Raw genomic sequence first — 17,184 nt, 5'->3', positions numbered from 1 at the left:
CAAATGTTCTGTGACCACGTGAGGAATTTGCAGCCTCAGTACACGTACAATCATCATTTCTCTTTTTCTTCCAGAACATTACGCTGCACATTGTGACCCTCTGATGTCTCCTGCATATGTAGCATTACAAATCACAAAGCCAGTGCTACTGTTCAAAGGTTTTTTTTTTAAGCTTTGGGAGATTTATTTCATACATATCTGGAAAATATTCTCAACACAAAAGTCCACATACTTAAGAAGCTCTATTGAAAGTTTGGGTAAGAAGACTATATTCTAGATGCTGGTTTCTCATATTGTGTTTTAATCACTTCCTCTACACACGCTCACTCAAATGTCCCTGTAGTCATCAGCCTCTCTCATCACCTGGTCACATATTTCCAATAGCTCTGCTTCACACCCTCATTGTTGACCTATCACACTGCTGCTGTCTTTTTTTTTAAAATATATTTTATTAATTTTTCAAAGGTTTCTTTTTAATAGAGTCATGTAAAGCTTTACCCAGTCTGCCTGGGGTTAAACTACACCACAGATAAAAAAAATTAACATGCAGTGCTGCCGTTCTGGTTTCATTTTCATCTGCGGTGTAGTTTAGAACCAGAATCCAGAAGAGTCCAGAACCAGAAGCACTGCATGTTCATTTTTTTAAACAACAACACAGTTCATTCCCTCAGAGTGATACGTGCAGCCCTGCGAGTGCTGCTTTGTGTTTATGAGCCCAACATAATGATTATTAAACATAATGATATGACAGGCTCCTGCACAGACCACAGGTCAAGGTTTAATAGATATAGGATTAGTATGAAAAAAATCTAATCCGCAGCACTGCATCATATTCACATCAGTAAGCTCTTCATGTGAACACATGTCAAATTTTCATTCATGAATATATACATGGTATAGTGAGGGATGTATTTTGTCCACTCCATTTATATCAGTGAGGAAACACTGGACAAAAAACAAAACAGAAACACTGTGCTGTGTATTGTAATACAGCTGAAAGGAACAACAAATAAAACCTTGCAGAGCTCTTGTGTTACCGTATAGATGATTAATTTACAAGTGCTACATTTAAAAAAAGGAAAGAAAATAATATAAAAAATACCCAGTCATAGACATTTACATTTTTTTAAACACAAAAACTGATATTTTTTAAAATGAGTGATTTGAGCTTTGAAGCTTTTGTCAGGGACTTTCACCTAAAGATCATTTTAGAAGATGTGGTACCTCTCTTTGTTGATTTGTCCTGTAAATCTGTAAGAAGTGCTTTCTCATGAAAAATCTCAGCCTGCTTACTTTTTTACAGTGGAAAGGAACGCTTCACTCACTGAGGATCTTTGCTGTGGAAGATTTAAAACCAGTACAATTTCTCAATTTTTTGAAGCCTACGCGCAACGGAGCGCAGCCATGAGCAGCTGGGCTAGCGGGTTCACACGATCACAGGAGAACTACAAGATTACCCTGGACTTAAAGAGAACCATGTGTGGAAAACATGTTTCTTTCTCTCACCAAGATTGATTTGCTGTTCATTGTGGTGCCTGTTTGACATGTTAATAAAGTCGTGTGATATACGATCGAGGGTCTGTATATTTTGAAATTGATGGGATGCCTTATGCATTTCCTTGTCTGACTTCCTGTCCGGGTCAATCTGCTCTGTTCAGCTTGACACATGCTTGCACCGGACAGACCGGAGCAGAGTTGCGATGCGCTGCTGTCACGTGCGGGAGACGGAAAAAATAATGCACATGCAGTGAAAAACATAAGCATTGACAACAGAGGGTGCGTTTAATTCAGCAGTGTGCGGAGTGTGCACAGACTGCCGGTCATATTGTGCATTAAAGAGATTTACAAGACACAATTTGAACCACTTTGCAGAGGTTAAAGGGATAGTTTAAGACGTGGTCAAACATTATGTTTATATATCGTATACATGATATATTACATATTTGTGTTAACTTAAACACAAATGAATGTTTGGGGTCCAACAAAAAATAAGTAATTCTTCCCCATCAAACAACTGCAAAGATGTTTTTTTTTTTGTCATTTGTTATTTATCTTACAGAAAAGAGCGGTAAGATTCATTCATAAAGTCCACTATAGAGAGCACACCAACGGGCTGTTTTTAAGTTCAGGTTTACTGAAACTGAAAGATTTAGTTGAGTTAGACACTTGTAGTTATGTTTAGAGCAAAGAGTAAAGTATTACCAGAAAGTTTACGAAAGATGTTTGTTTTTAGCTCAGAAGATGAAGAGCATAGAAGAAAATGTAATTTTAAGCATCAGTTTGCAAGGACAACTTTAAAACAGAAATGTATTTCTGTAATTGGAATTAAATTGTAGAATTCTTTAAATAATGATTTGAATGGTTGTGTTCAGATATTTCAGAAAATGTATAAGAACAGAGTTATCAGACTGTTTGAAATTGGCAGTTAGAGTATTCTGTGTGTGTTTTCCTTCTTATTTCTGAAGAAGTGAAGACTGAATTGTCAGATTTCTTTTATGTTGGCATGATATTCATTCATTGATTGTAATTGGACAGAACCATCCAGACATTTATTGTTTGCTCTTTGAGTAAGGGGGCAGGCAAAACAAGATTTATTCTTCTCCCTGCTCCTTTCCGTAAATGGGATAAAGTGTGAATCATTTTTTTTCTTTTTCTGTTGTGTGTTTTGACATGTATGGAAGAAATAGAAAAAATGAAGTGAAATGTGTTGTGAGAACCATGACCATGTGTAGTTTGGATCGCCATCTTCTTCTAAGTGCTTCATAGTACTACTGCTTGGTTTCTTTAACATCAACATCTTGCCCTCACCTGAAACAGCAACATCGTTTTCAGGATGTTTAACGTGGCAGCAGCGTACTCACATTGGTCAAACGACCTTAACCTGATGGTTATGTACTCCTAAAATTGGGCTCCATGGGGCAGGTATAAACACACAGACAACCTTTAACACAACAAACTGTATCGTTCTGCTTGGCTAGTTTCCAATCAGCGACCCTGATCTAGATTAATTGTTGAAGGGTCAAGAAAAGGTCAACGTATTTATGTGGAAAATAATCGTTTATTAGTTGGAGAAGTGTGTACGGCCAAACACACACACTCACACACAAACACTAACTATATCTCTAAGAAATAACAACAGCAGAACTAAGACTGAGAAGGCCGGCATGAAGAATACCAATAATGATGCTCGCTCGCTCGCTCCTGTGGCCCTTTCACTGCTCTTTCATTTGAAACTAAAGTAACAGAAAAGCTGAACTACAGCAGAGTGACAAACAACTCCTCTGAATGGGAAAGACTATTATAACATGAATGTGACTTGTATGTGTCACATTCATGGATTTACCTTTTCTCACCATACAGCTCAATACAATTTAATATCCGACAATACATGGAACAATAGCTGGATAGTGAAGGACAACATGTTTTCAAGGCTTATTATACAACCAGTTTCTGGACTGCAACAATGAGTGTCTTAGAAAATGTGTCCTATTTAAATTGAATGATATACGGTGTGACCATGAAGCGCAACATGGGACCCTTCAATAACAGTATTCTAATAATTAATCAACCTCATTAATCATATTTCTAGTTAACAGCTAGTGCTGGGTGCCTGTGCTGAGGAGGTAAACGTATGGGAGAATATTTTTTAACTCAATTTGTCATTCTTTACGACATATGCGATCTTTGCTGTCTGTATTCTAAGATTGATTGCAGTTTCAAGTAAGACGATGTGATTAATATTTGTTGGCAATTTACAAAACTGGTAAGATCTGAGTCAGCTATATAATCTTGAATGGTTCAAAAAACAAAAGTCTGTGCATCACCTGCCCCTTCTCCTAGTCCCGACGAGCAGAGAAGTAAAACATTTAACAGACGAGAAGAGTCTAGAGCTGCACTTTTTCTAACGTGTCATGAGATGAACTTCCAAACTCCATGTGATCTGCAGAGTCCCTCTGCACCTTTAACAAAAAGCTAAAGACCCAGCTCTTTCATGAATACCTACTAACTTAATGATGATGGTCTCCATATTATTGATGATGATGATGGTAATGACGATGGTTTTTGTTTGATAAGGACGACTTATAAGATGGTTTCTATACTGATTAGAGCTCTCAAGAACTGCCCTCAATGTTGTGTTTTGCCTCTGGTCACTTCCTGTCAGCACCTGTGTGTCCAATCAGACTCAGAGCTGATCGTTTGCTCTTACTGAAATTGTTCCCTTTTTTCTAGATCCTTGCTTGTGTTGTTCTTACTCTCTGATGTACGTCGCTTTGGAGAAAAGCGTCTGCTAAGTGAATTGTAGAATTGAAGAATTGTAGATAACATTTGTTATGAATTGGCACTATACAAATGAAGACTGATTGATTTGTCTTTTTTGGATTTCCAGGATGGTGAGCGGATGTGTCTTTGGTGCCTTTCATTGTTGTTGAGCCTTTTTAGGCACAATACATCTCTCTTTTTTTTTTTAAATTAACGGTGCACATAAACATGATCTTGCTGGTTTGCCATTATTAGAGTAAGCTAGCACAACTCTTCTCAAGTGGGCAAATCCAGAAGCATACACTTTAAACTGAAGCAACGGCAGGGGGGGAGACGACAATCAACCTTTTGTTTTGTCACCAATCTGCTCTCACTGATATGCTTAAACGCTAAAGTCCAGTTCGTTTGACCAGTGTGCTCAGGCACGGTGCACTTCCTTGTCTTTGGCACACTTCAGAGAGGTGTGCTTCAGCACGGTGCACTTCATACACGAGCACAAGCACGCAGGTAAACAACGCTGACAGCCTTCATTATGGAGAAATCCAGAGTTTCATGTCTGTATCTGAATAACATGACTCAATATAAGACACAAAGTCTCTCTCTCTCTCTCTCTCTCTCTCTCTCTCTCTCTCTCTCTCTCTCTCTCTCTCTCTCTCTCTCTCTCTCTCTCTCTCTCTCTCTCTCTCTCTCTCTCTCTCTCTCTCTCTCTCTCTCTCTCTCTCTCTCTCTCTCTCTCTCTCTCTCTCTCTCTCTCTCTCGTCCGCCTGTTTGTAAACTGAGCACGCTTCATAATAACAAAGCGTGCATGTGTTGTATTAAGACGTTATGTACAAGAGGTAATCGTGCTTTTCGGCACGGTTAGTCCTGTGTAGTATGACCGCGGGCCGTGCCGGCCAGCGTGGGAATGGCACAGCGGGGGGGGGGCAATCGTGCTTGAGTACAGCACGGTACAGGTGGCCAGTGTGACCGCGCCCTAAGACTCTGTTGACTCAGGTGGCTTACGTTGATGAAAGTTTATACATACAAGAATACTCCGGAGCAGAGATGGGTAGAAAGCTGCTGATGCTGTGTCCCTGCTATGCCAATTCTCCCAAACTCTTCAACAGGATTTGAAGACATTATTGACGTCAGAGTCACACTGACCTAAACTAATCTGTGTAGTACAATTTGGAACAGACACTAAGTCTACCAAACATGCAGATATAAAGGGGAAGATCCCTCAACACACTAAGCTGTCCTTGGTGTTCTAGTCACAGCTGAACTCTATCAGGTCTGACTGACATCAGAAAACAGTGAATAAACATAATGATGTTTGTACATTTCAATCTTAATACATAGGTACAGAAATTCCACCACAATCCCCTGAACTCTTCTATCCAAAGAATCCTCCTAGGACCAATAAACACTCTGCCCTCGATGGCACTGAACTCTTATTGTTACCATTATTTAAATGTTTTAGGTTTTCCAGGACTTCAGTCTAAAACTCTCTTCAGACCAAAAGTGACAACATTAAACGAGGACTGTGCACAGGCAGCAGATTATAAAAGACCATTAGTCATGCTCCTTAAAGACAGCACCCAGCGTTATTATGGCAGGCAAACCAGCCTGCCTCTTATTTCCCCTTACATCACTACAGATGACTCATATTTTGACATATCTCCCATCTCTGCATAACATATTACCATAAAAACACAACTCTGCATTTAAACATATTTCTGTTATCTTCCCCCCTTTAGACGTTTTTTTTTTTGACAGTGATGTATCACTCACTCTGCTCCAACTGGACATTTAAGCCTCTGAAGCATATTAAGACGGAAACAATAAAAATGATGATTGCTATCAACAGAACCAGACCGCCAAGATTTAACATCAATTCAAAGAAACCCTCGTCAGTTACCCACTGACTAATTCCTATAGAAGTGACTGATTGGATTATTAGAAGTTTGTACGTTGCCTCAGTGGAAAACTGAACCTTTGACTCAAGTGAGGAAGTGTTTTTCATTAAGAAGTAGCAATTAGCAAGAGAAGAATAAGAACATTTCCTCTTTTAATTCACGGCTTTCATCCCTGGTGTTCTCTTCCTTGCTCGCTGCTTTTAGCTTGCGAAAGATGTATCCTGTGCAACTATTTTTGACTCAGGGTTTCATGTAACATGGATTCTCAGGACTAATGACGTCAAGATCCTGCTGCATTAATTGTAATTTTTTTCCAATTTCCTGAATTCATTATGCATTTCTTTCTAAGCCTAGAAGGGATCATGCATGCAGTACATGAGTGAGTGAGCTGGTGTTTCTATCCGTCTAAAGCTGTGCTGGTACACTAATGGACCAATCAGCCTTACACTTATTGTGCACATTTCTGCCGCTTTACTTAATGGCTTATAGTGCTCGCAGTGATTCACAAGTTTTAAAATAGCACCTGCTGGCTGTTTTACACAATCGTTAATCACTGGGCGCTGCTCTGCATCTTGTTGAGGTTGCACAACATCCAACGCTCAACTGGGGTGAGAAGTGAGCATATTGGCTCACTTATTAGCATCATCCTTCAACAAGTCAGAAAAAAACATGGTTGTTAATTAACTCTAACTCTGTCAGAGGTGTTCAAGGGCAGAGGTGTACAAATACTTATTTATACCTTATTTAAAGGCTTTATATTTCACACTTAAATATAATATAAATCAAGTATATCCTCTGAAAATAACTCTGTGAGTCATGACTGTCTACAATGGGTGTAACACCCGAGTCCCACTGTCTGTGATGTTTTCAGAGTTTTCAGAGTCCTATCTTCACTTTGTTTACATCGCCCGGACGGCCGGCTGACTCCTCCCCTCGTGTATAAAAGTTGTTTAATTGAGGGACTAGAGAAAAGAAGAATAACATACTGTACTCACTGCTTAACTGTGTTTCTAGATCACGCTCATTTCAGGTAAATTTACATGCAGTGTGAAGATACCAGCATAATAAAGATCGCTAGCATTAGCATGCTAACACAACAATGCACCAAGAGTTGTTTTGGTTTCATGCTGGTGCTCAAGGGCGACATCTTTCTGGATCAAAAAAAATCGCATATAAAGCCTTTAAGTAGAAATTTTGGGTATCTATACTTTACTGGAGTAATTATTTTTCAGTCAACTTTTTACTTCTACTCCTTAACTTTTAAAAATAGCCTCGTTACTCCGATTTCATTCCGGCTTGTCATCGTTAAAAAAAAAAAAATACACACAAAAACAAAAACCTATCCAGATAAATCGCGCCAACTGGATAGAGTGAATTTGACCATACAAGGGTAATTGTTACTAAGCCTGCCCTGGGGTACATCAATTTTCTTGTCCAGTTTTGTTATCTTCCATCCGTTGCCCCTCACAGATTCCTGCAGCTAAGCTTGGACGTACATTTACATTCCAATAAAGACTATTGATAACATGCCTCTGAAGTTTGACTTTTTGCACCATTAAAATACTTATAGGCAACTATTCATCATATCTTCCGCTCCATGAAACACAAGTCAATGCTCAGTAGTACACAAATATGGTTCTTTAATGTATTTGCATTGTACTAAAATGCGTTCATTGTCAATGGGCATAAATGCGGCTGAAACAGGTGCATCCCAAATTTTTTAACATTAACATTTTAACATTATACTCATAATGACCTTTAGAAAAATGTTTTTTGGGGTAGTGCACTATAGACCCCTGTGGTGCGGCCTAAGCTTTTGTCCTTAATGGCATTTTTTCCCCCTTTACTTTACTTTTACTTTTATACTTTAAGTAGTTTTGAAACCAGTACTTTTACACTTTGAGTAAAAAGTTTGAGTTGATACTTCAACTTCTACAGAAGTCTTTTTAAACCCTCAGTATCTATACTTCTACCTGAGTAATGACTGAGAATACTTTTGACCTCTGTTCAAGGGATCAAGCAGAGAACGATGAATGGATTTGTTCTATTCATGACACTCAAGTGTAAAGGCATGTACAGGGACAGAGCTGTTTGCAAATGTATGTTCTGTTTGATTCAGAGCACGGTCCCTCAACAGGAGTGAACAGTGGCAAACGTATATATTTCCTAAACTGAGCATATTGATAACTAATTGGTGGTTCTTACAGTATCTGACGTCTACAACAGCTTTACACGATAGTGAGAGCCTTTCCTTCAGTTCTTAAAATACCTGCAGCATGTAAAAGGCTGAAACACTTAACGTGTCGATTAATCTAATTTAATTTGGGCGGCAGAAGCTCAGTCGGTAGGGACTTGGGTTGGGAACCGGACGGTCACCGGTTCAAGTCCCGATGCGGACCATAATATGGAAGTTGGTCTGGTAGCTGGAAAAGTGCCAGGGCTCTTGCTGATCACTACCGAGGTGACCTTGAGAAAGGCACAGGAGAACCCCCCCCACTGCTCTGGTGCGCTCCCTGTGTAGAAGTGTGTAGCGGCCCCCACTCTGACATCTCTCCACTGATGCATGTCCACAGGTCCTGTTTGTGCACGTGTGTGATTTGGGCCTATGTGTGTGAGAGGCATGTCTCTAAAATAACAGTGTAAACCTGAATTTCTCTTAGGGATGAATAAAGTATATAAAATCAAAAATAAAATCAAAAATAATTATCTGCTCCACCAGGGCACAGTGCCTGTACGCCCAGCTGTGGGTCATTTACCTTATTATTATTATTTATTATTACATATTATCTGAAAACATCACCAGGATGATAAGGTGTCACAATTTGGAACCATATTCATCAGGAAGAGGTTTTTTTTCCACCCAGGAGTCAAGTCTAAGTCTCATTTTCTAGAAATACACTGCTCAAAAAAAAATTAAATAAACACTTAATCATCAGAGTACAACAACAAGTCAGTTAAACTATAAATCTGTTCATTTAGGAAGTGATTGTGAATCAAGATGCCAAAGATGGTTTACCTGGCAGCCTGAAGGTCATTATAATGTGTGTTTGTTATGTTTGTACTTAATTACATAGCAGAGATTTGTTTGATTACTTGTTCTGTTGACCAGTCAGATATAACACCAAATAACATCAAATATTAAACTGACTACAATGAAAGCTGTTTTAGGGCGCTGTATCTGGGAAAATTACACTCTTGTCATTAGGCATTAGTTTGTTTCAAAACAGTTTTTTGATTTTTACAAAAAGTGTCGCTAATAAAGGTCATCTGAATTTTTTTTGAGAACATCGCCCCAAAGAAGGCTTTTCATGACGACCTTGGCTTTCACAGATTAACACCAAACACCAAAGTCACGGGCAGAGGTTGAATGCTTAATAGAGATATGAGTGCCACAAATGCTCCTGGTGTCTGATCTTACTGCTTCAAAGTGATCAGACTGATCTAATCATCACCTGCACACAGACCAATAAATACTCATTTAATCTGCCATTCACAAATATATCAGCTCCAGCAGGCAGGACGACGCGCACACGTTGGTATTTAGCGCAACACTTCAAAGACTAATTTAAAAAAGCAGTTACCCTTCGCTTTATCTTAAATTCATCCGTCCGTGCATTAACATGAACACAAACCTTTGAAAACAGCAAAAAGGAAAAGTGTGTTTTCCATCTCAGAGTTAGTGGTAATGACTAAAAATACACACCCTGCAGAATAACATGACGTGTTTTGTGTTTTCATGTATGCAGAACATTACATCATTACTGCATTGTTAAACTGCTTCCTAAGTTGTGGGTACCAACTGATGTTAGTTTTCTTTACACATACTGTTAAAGGGCGGGTTTGACATTCTTACCTCACATACTGGAAGGCTCTTGTTTGGGAACCAGTACCATACACCTAGAACAACAAGAGAAAAGTGATTATCACCCCTGCATGAGGCAAACACAGGAGGCGGAAGCATTTTACTATGCATCAAAAAAACAAACATAGTACATAACAAGATGTTCTAAGCAACTGCAATAAATCAGTAATACACGACCATATTGAATTAGTAGGCACTAAAAATATATTATTAGGTGATTTCAAGTCCTTATAAATAAGAAGTTATTTTTTGTTACTTTAACTACTAAAACCACTTTAGTCATAACTTTTCATTTCATTTGATTGTTTTTTATTTGTTCCGTACATGTCAGAACAGAAAAGGAAAAAGAAAAAAAATATTCACACTTTATCCCATTTACGGAAAGGAGCAGGGAGAAGAATAAATCTTGTTTTGCCTGCCCCCTTACTCAAAGAGCAAACAATAAATGTCTGGATGGTCTGTCCAATTACAATCAATGAATGAATATCATGCCAACATAAAAGAAATCTGACAATTCAGTCTTCACTTCCTCAGAAATTAGAAGGAAAACACACACAGAATACTCTAACTGCCAATTTCATACAGTCTGATAACTCTGTTCTTATACATTTTCTGAAATATCTGAACACAACCATTCAAATCATTATTTAAAGAATTCCACAATTTAATTCCAATTACAGAAATACATTTCTGTTTTAATTTTGTCCTTGTAAACTGATGCTTAAAATTACATTTTCTTCTATGCTCTTCATCTTCTGAGCTAACTTTTGATTTGTGCATCCAAATATGTTTCTTTTAAAGCCTTTTCTAAATACTCTATTTCTCTTATTATATGAAATAAACATGTATTCAGATTAGGAACGCCCAAGTGTGTTACTTCTCTGTTAAAATCACGTTTAATCAATATGCTTTTGTATGATTTACTATACCGGCAACCTCAATCAGTCACACTGTCAGGTGACTTCACATCAGCTTTGCTCCTGGCTCAGTGGAGTCCCACAGAGCTGTGTTTGAGCATGCAATAATTAGAACACTTAAATTGCTCACAGTGAGAGGTTCTCCCTGCAGAGCCTGCAGGATGAAGTTACTGACGACACGGCCATCGTTCATGTGCATCCTGGAGCCAAATGTGTTGAAGATTCTCGCCACCCTCACCTCCACTCCTTCCTGTGAGCAAAGACACAACAAAGAGCATGATGTTTAGTTATGAGTGATCTTTATACCAATTACTTGTGTTACTGTTCCACATTTTGCCCAATTGATTTATTGGGAAGAATATTTAGTGGCATTTTCTGTGGAATAATAAAAATAACATGTGTTTATAAAGTGCTTTGACAGACAAAGCAAAGCAAAAAAACTCAGGACTAAAACATACAAGGCATCTAAAGTCAGGGCAAACACAGAGTAGTTCATAAAATTCAAGTAAAAGGCAATAACATGATGCAAAAGATAAACATATTTCTGCACAAAAATAGTCATTAATGGCTCTGATATAACGTATGCATGAAATATATTCAATAACTTGTGTGCACAGAGATGATATGGATGTAATGCTAATGTGGGTAATGAAACATGGAGCCCCACTAAATGATCAAGTATAAGCAGCATGTATGTAACACTAGACATTATATGTGTGCTGGTTATGTATTATATCACAATGCCAAAGGTACACACAAGTCGTCCAATACATTATCCATGAATGACCTGCAGGGAAACTTAAAACAAGGCTCAAAAAGAGAAGCACACTAAATGTCCTTCAAGTTTTCTTTATCTGGGAAAGATCAGCATACAAAACAACGGTTGCATTTCAGGCCTTATGAAACTTGAAGGACATTTAGTGTGCTGACTTTTTTGTCTCATTTTAAGTCTTGTTGCGATCGTGCACCTGGAAATGTATTGATTGTCGAGTGTGCTCCTTTGTTGCTATTTTCTAAACTTAAAACAAGGCAATGTTAATCGATACTGTGTTAGTCACTACGTTCAAACTTTTTTATATTCGAAGTAAGATATGTTTTGCCACCCAAGTCATCAGTCAGTCTTTTCAATCAGAATCTGAGCAGCTGTCTCTAAAAAGGCTTACAAAGCTAATCCTTACAACAGAGAAGCATGCATCATTAATATACAGGGAACACTCAGAAACAAGAAGCAGCTCTTTGGAGGCAGTTTGGGCTCTCTCAATCGAAGCAGTAATGAGAGTATAAAACATTTAATAACATTATTGTGAAAGAGCATGGACCACTATTGCTTCCAAAAATGGGATGTGACTCAAAGAGACATTTATTTTTTATTATGCCTTGAAGTTTGATTTGTTAAGTCATGTTAAATAACGTAATTTCCTTTGACTGAAACTCTTTTAAAGTAACATTAGCTAACTGTTACAGTCTGCAGAGCAGCTTCCTCTTTGTTTTAGAGAAGACAGGCAGCAAACGAAACAGAAGGATACATTAAAAATAAAGATAGAAATAATTCTTATTATATATATATATATATATATATATATATATATATAATAATTATAATAATCTTTGTTCAGAGAAGTGCTGCATGAACAATGTTACAAAGTGCTTCACAAAGAGCTTAAAGAGGACATATTATACCCAATTTCCACCTTTTCAAACAGTCCCATGTGGTCTAAATGAAACATCTGTGCTGTGCTTTGGTCAGAATAAAACATAAATGCAGCACCAGAGGAGGTTTGTGACCCTGTATAAACCAGCTCTCTTAAAATGCTCCGTTTTGGTGTGTGTCTCTTTAAATGCAATGTTTGTTTTTCCGGTAGACGTCACTCCGTCGCTAGCGAGAATAAAAATCGCAGACCTGTGTAAAAGTTTTCCTCTAGGCTGGAGGTGGAGTCCATGGGTGGAGATATCAGGGGAGGGGAGGGGATTTTTTTTTTTTATTGATTTTTTTATCAGAATCCCACTGTGACATCACAAGGAGAGAAAATTTGAAACAAAGCAGGTTTCTTAGTGTTGTAAGACTTATGCAGACTACAAAACAAAGGACTGGATGGGTTTATTTCACATTTTGTGGGTCAGTAGACACTCAAATATATGTTATAAAACACTGCTAAGGATTTTTCATACTATGTCACCTTCAAAATAAAAGCAGAACACAAATGACAACACATGGATATCCAATAAAGACGAATTACTAAGAGTTTGAAAACAGATGTAAAATTGATCATTTTAATCAGATTTTATTGTTGTGTTGGGATTTTTTGTTTTTTCTGTAAAGCACTTTGTGACGTTATATATAATATAATTTAAGTACACATCATATCAAAATCATACATATAAGTACTTGCATATTACAGTAGAATACATCCTTTAAACCAGATCAGTCTTTCTCACCTCTTTTCTACTTTCTCAAACTCTTTTCTGACTTGATGTCTACAGTCTTAAAAATGATGATTTACTCTGAGCTCGATGGCTACGTGTTCCTCTTGTGATCTTGCACATAATAATTGACTAACACAACACTGGCTGCACATTCTGGTTAAATGACTGTTCATGAAGTGCATGCAATGTTAAGATGGTGTCAGATGGAGATCTGCATCTACCTGTTACTCTTTGGAAACCAACCAAACGGTATACAGTGTTGTTTATAAAGGTTACTGCAAAAATGTCTGTAATGTTCTTTCTTACTCATTAGCCATGTCCTACATTAACCATCGAGTTTTAGTGAGATACCAGAAGTTACATTCTAAGAATCTGAAGAAGAATGAATTGCATAGTGTGAGAGGAAATTGAACTGATCTGTTGTCAAAATATCCTTAAGACAATGGTAACTCACACACTCTCGGACGAAGAATGAATAAATGAAGCCAACTACAAGTACATCCTGGGTACTCGCACTGATCCCACACGTACAAAAGACTTCCTTTTAAAAAACCCATGGCCTTCATATGTCAGCCTCAGGCATCAATACGTAGTACTTGAGATGGGATGAGGAACCAGTTTAGGTCATTTCACATGAATAAAAACATGAACATTATGTAGATCGTATTTGAATCTGTGCAACATGAAATTCAATTATCACAGCGCGTCAATGTATTCGGTACGGCAGAGAACAATGGACACAATGGGGACGAAATGATGGAGAGTTCTTGGAAAGTGTGTAATCCTGCTGTTCATAGAAAAGTAGGTGTGTGCATGTACCTAACCTGGCCAGCTTGTTTTACAAGGTAAACAAATCGCACCTTCGCACTCAAAGTTTAAATGTGCTATGAGCTTAAAGCAGGATGTCAATAACATCAGTTTTTCATCCATCGGGGATCCCCATAGAACCAGTAACCTATTTCCTGCCACTACACACAGAGGTGTTTTGTGATTGTCTGTTAAATATTTCACACCTGTGAAATTACCTGAAAGTGTCATGTTGCACAGTCTATAAACAAACCACCTTGCCTTCATGTCAATACAGTGGGTACGGAAAGTATTCAGACCCCTTTACATTTTTCACTCTTTGTTTCATTGCAGCCATTTGCTAAAATCAAAAAAGTTCATTTTATTTCTCATTAATGTGCACTCAGCACCCCATCTTCACAGAAAAAAAACAGAAATGTAGAAATTTTTGCAAATTTATTAAAAAAGAAAAACTGAAATATCACATGGTCATAAGTATTCAGACCCTTTGCTCAGTATTGGGTAGAAGCACCCTTTTGAGCTAGTACAGCCATGAGTCTTCTTGGGAATGATGCAAGTTTTTCACACCTGGATTTGGAGATCCTCTGCCATTCTTCCTTGCAGGTCCTCTCCAGTTCTGTCAGGTTGGATGATGAACGTTGGTGGACAGCCATTTTCAGGTCTCTCCAGAGATGCTCAATTGGGTTTAGGTCAGGGCTCTGGCTGGGCCAGTCAAGAATGGTCACAGAGTTGTTCCGAAGCCACTCCTTTGTTATTTTAGCTGTGTGCTTAGGGTCATTGTCTTGTTGGAAGGTGAACCTTCAGCCCAGTCTGAGGTCCTGAGCACTCTGGAAGAGGTTTTCTTCCAGGATATCTCTGTATTTGGCCGCATTCATCTTTCCTTCAATTGCAACCAGTCGTCCTGTCCCTGCAGCTGAAAAACACCCCCATAGCATGATGCTGCCACCACCGTGTTTCACTGTTGGGATTGTATTGGGCAGGTGATGAGCAGTGCCTGGTTTTCTCCACACATACCGCTTAGAATTAAAGCCAAAAAGTTCAATCTTGGTCTCATCAGACCAGAGAATCTTCTGTCTCATAGTCTGGGAGTCCTTCATGTGTTTTTTGGCAAACTCTATACAGGCTTTCATATGTCTTGCACTGAGGAGAGGCTTCCGTCGGGCCACTCTGCCATAAAGCCCAGACTGGTGGACGGATGCAGTGATAGTTGACTTTGTGGACCTTTCTCCCATCTCCCTACTGCATCTCTGGAGCTCAGCCACAGTGATCTTTGGGTTCTTCTTTACCTCTCTCACCAAGGCTCTTCTCCCACGATTGCTCAGTTTGGCTGGACGGCCAGGTCTAGGAAGAGTTCTGGTCGTCCCAAACTTCTTCCATTTAAGGATTATGGAGGCCACTGTGCTCTTAGGAACCTTGAGTGCTGCAGAAATTCTTTTGTAACCTTGGCCAGATCTGTGCCTTGCCACAATTCTGTCTCTGAGCTCCTTGGGCAGTTCCTTCGACCTCATGATTCTCATTTGCTCTGACATGCACTGTGAGCTGTAAGGTCTTATATAGACAGGTGTGTGCCTTTCCTAATCAAGTCCAATCAGTTTAATTAAACACAGCTGGACTCCAATGAAGGAGCAGAACCATCTCAAGGAGGATCAGAAGAAATGGACAGCATGTGAGATAAATATGAGTGTCACAGCAAAGGCTCTGAATACTTATGACCATGTGATATTTCAGTTTTTCTTTTTTAATAAATTTACAAAAATTTCTACATTTCTGTTTTTTTTCTGTCAAGATGGGGTGCTGAGTGCACATTAATGAGAAATAAAATGAACTTTTTTGATTTTAGCAAATGGCTGCAATGAAACAAAGAGTGAAAAATGTAAAGGGGTCTGAATACTTTCCGTACCCACTCTAAATGCTCAATGTAAGGTGACTACACATACATCCCTGAGACCGCTTCATGGCAACCCACATGGACCCAAATTTTCATGAGTATTCAAGCACATGTCAGGGTAATAACTGGGAAAATGGGGCTTTTAAACTGCTTAAAGCAAAACTGTTTCAGACCATCTCACTGAAGGGTATTTGTATAGATGGGACATGAAAACAACATAGATTGATTTTGTTAAAGTACATGTGCTGAAGTACATGTCTGTATGTGTGTGTGTGTGTGTGTGTGTGTGTGATGTGTGAATATAAATGTGTTCAGAAGTGGAAAGAGGAATTCACATCCAGGGAGACACACTTTCTGTTTCAGAGCACAACCATATTAGAAAAATCTATAAGGAAAAATATGATTTTTTTAGTTCAAGGCTTTCTGTAGGGGTTATAATGCCATTCGTGAACCAAAGTGCATCATAACATGTGCAAGAGGTTGTGAGCACAAAGGGTCCAGGTAATGTGTAAGAACACAGGGACTAAAAAGTGTGTAAATTAACATTCATTAACATTATGTAAAGGCCAACACGACACCAGATAATGCAGAGAAAATAAGAAAATCTGAAGAGCACTACTGTACAAATGCAAGTGGAATTTGACAACTGTCTGACATGATACAATCAGCACTTCATTGGTCAATACTCACAACTATCTGTTTGACTGCAGGTGTTTTATATGAATCTCCGATATTTTAATGATCAATATTATCAATAACAACTTCACAACATCATATGTCTTAACCCAAAGCTGATACAAGGAATATAGAGAGAACAGCTGTGGCCCTTTATAAAGCATAGGTCACTTTATCTTGAGTCCTTTTGTTCTTCGTATCAAAATTGAAAGTTATGTTCACGTCTCTAACAGCACGATGTACAGGCTGCTTACTGAAGACAAAGGAGAAAACTAATTAAAGCTCTAGGGGTGTTCAGTAATTTTGTGTTTGATTCAACAGTGTAATCAAACCACAGCACTACCTCACCGATACATGCATCACACTTTTTAGGAGATGTGAACACACTATTTGATTTTCTTTTTAACCCCTAAACAAATAGTGTTTGTGTATAAATGCATTGGTTTGTGCAAGCAA

At 38.4% G+C, this 17,184-nt stretch overlaps 1 protein-coding gene across 1 annotated transcript in view; it reads right to left on the bottom strand.

The window, feature by feature from the left end:
* Positions 1 to 17,184, bottom strand: part of uxs1 (UDP-glucuronate decarboxylase 1) — a 41,848-nt gene that overhangs the window by 5,094 nt on the left and 19,570 nt on the right. Inside the window, exons 10-11 of the mRNA XM_020655358.3 lie at positions 11,065 to 11,184; positions 10,009 to 10,052 (exon numbers count right to left, since the gene is read on the bottom strand). Of these exons, the coding sequence (XP_020511014.1) occupies positions 10,009 to 10,052; positions 11,065 to 11,184 (164 nt within the window). The remainder of the gene's footprint in view (positions 1 to 10,008; positions 10,053 to 11,064; positions 11,185 to 17,184) is intronic.

The sequence above is a fragment of the Labrus bergylta genome, chromosome 13 (assembly GCF_963930695.1).
Source record: "Labrus bergylta chromosome 13, fLabBer1.1, whole genome shotgun sequence".
NCBI classification, from domain to species: domain Eukaryota; kingdom Metazoa; phylum Chordata; class Actinopteri; order Labriformes; family Labridae; genus Labrus; species Labrus bergylta.
Note: the sequence above shows the minus strand (reverse complement) of the source record. Positions and strands in the feature narration are given on the sequence as shown.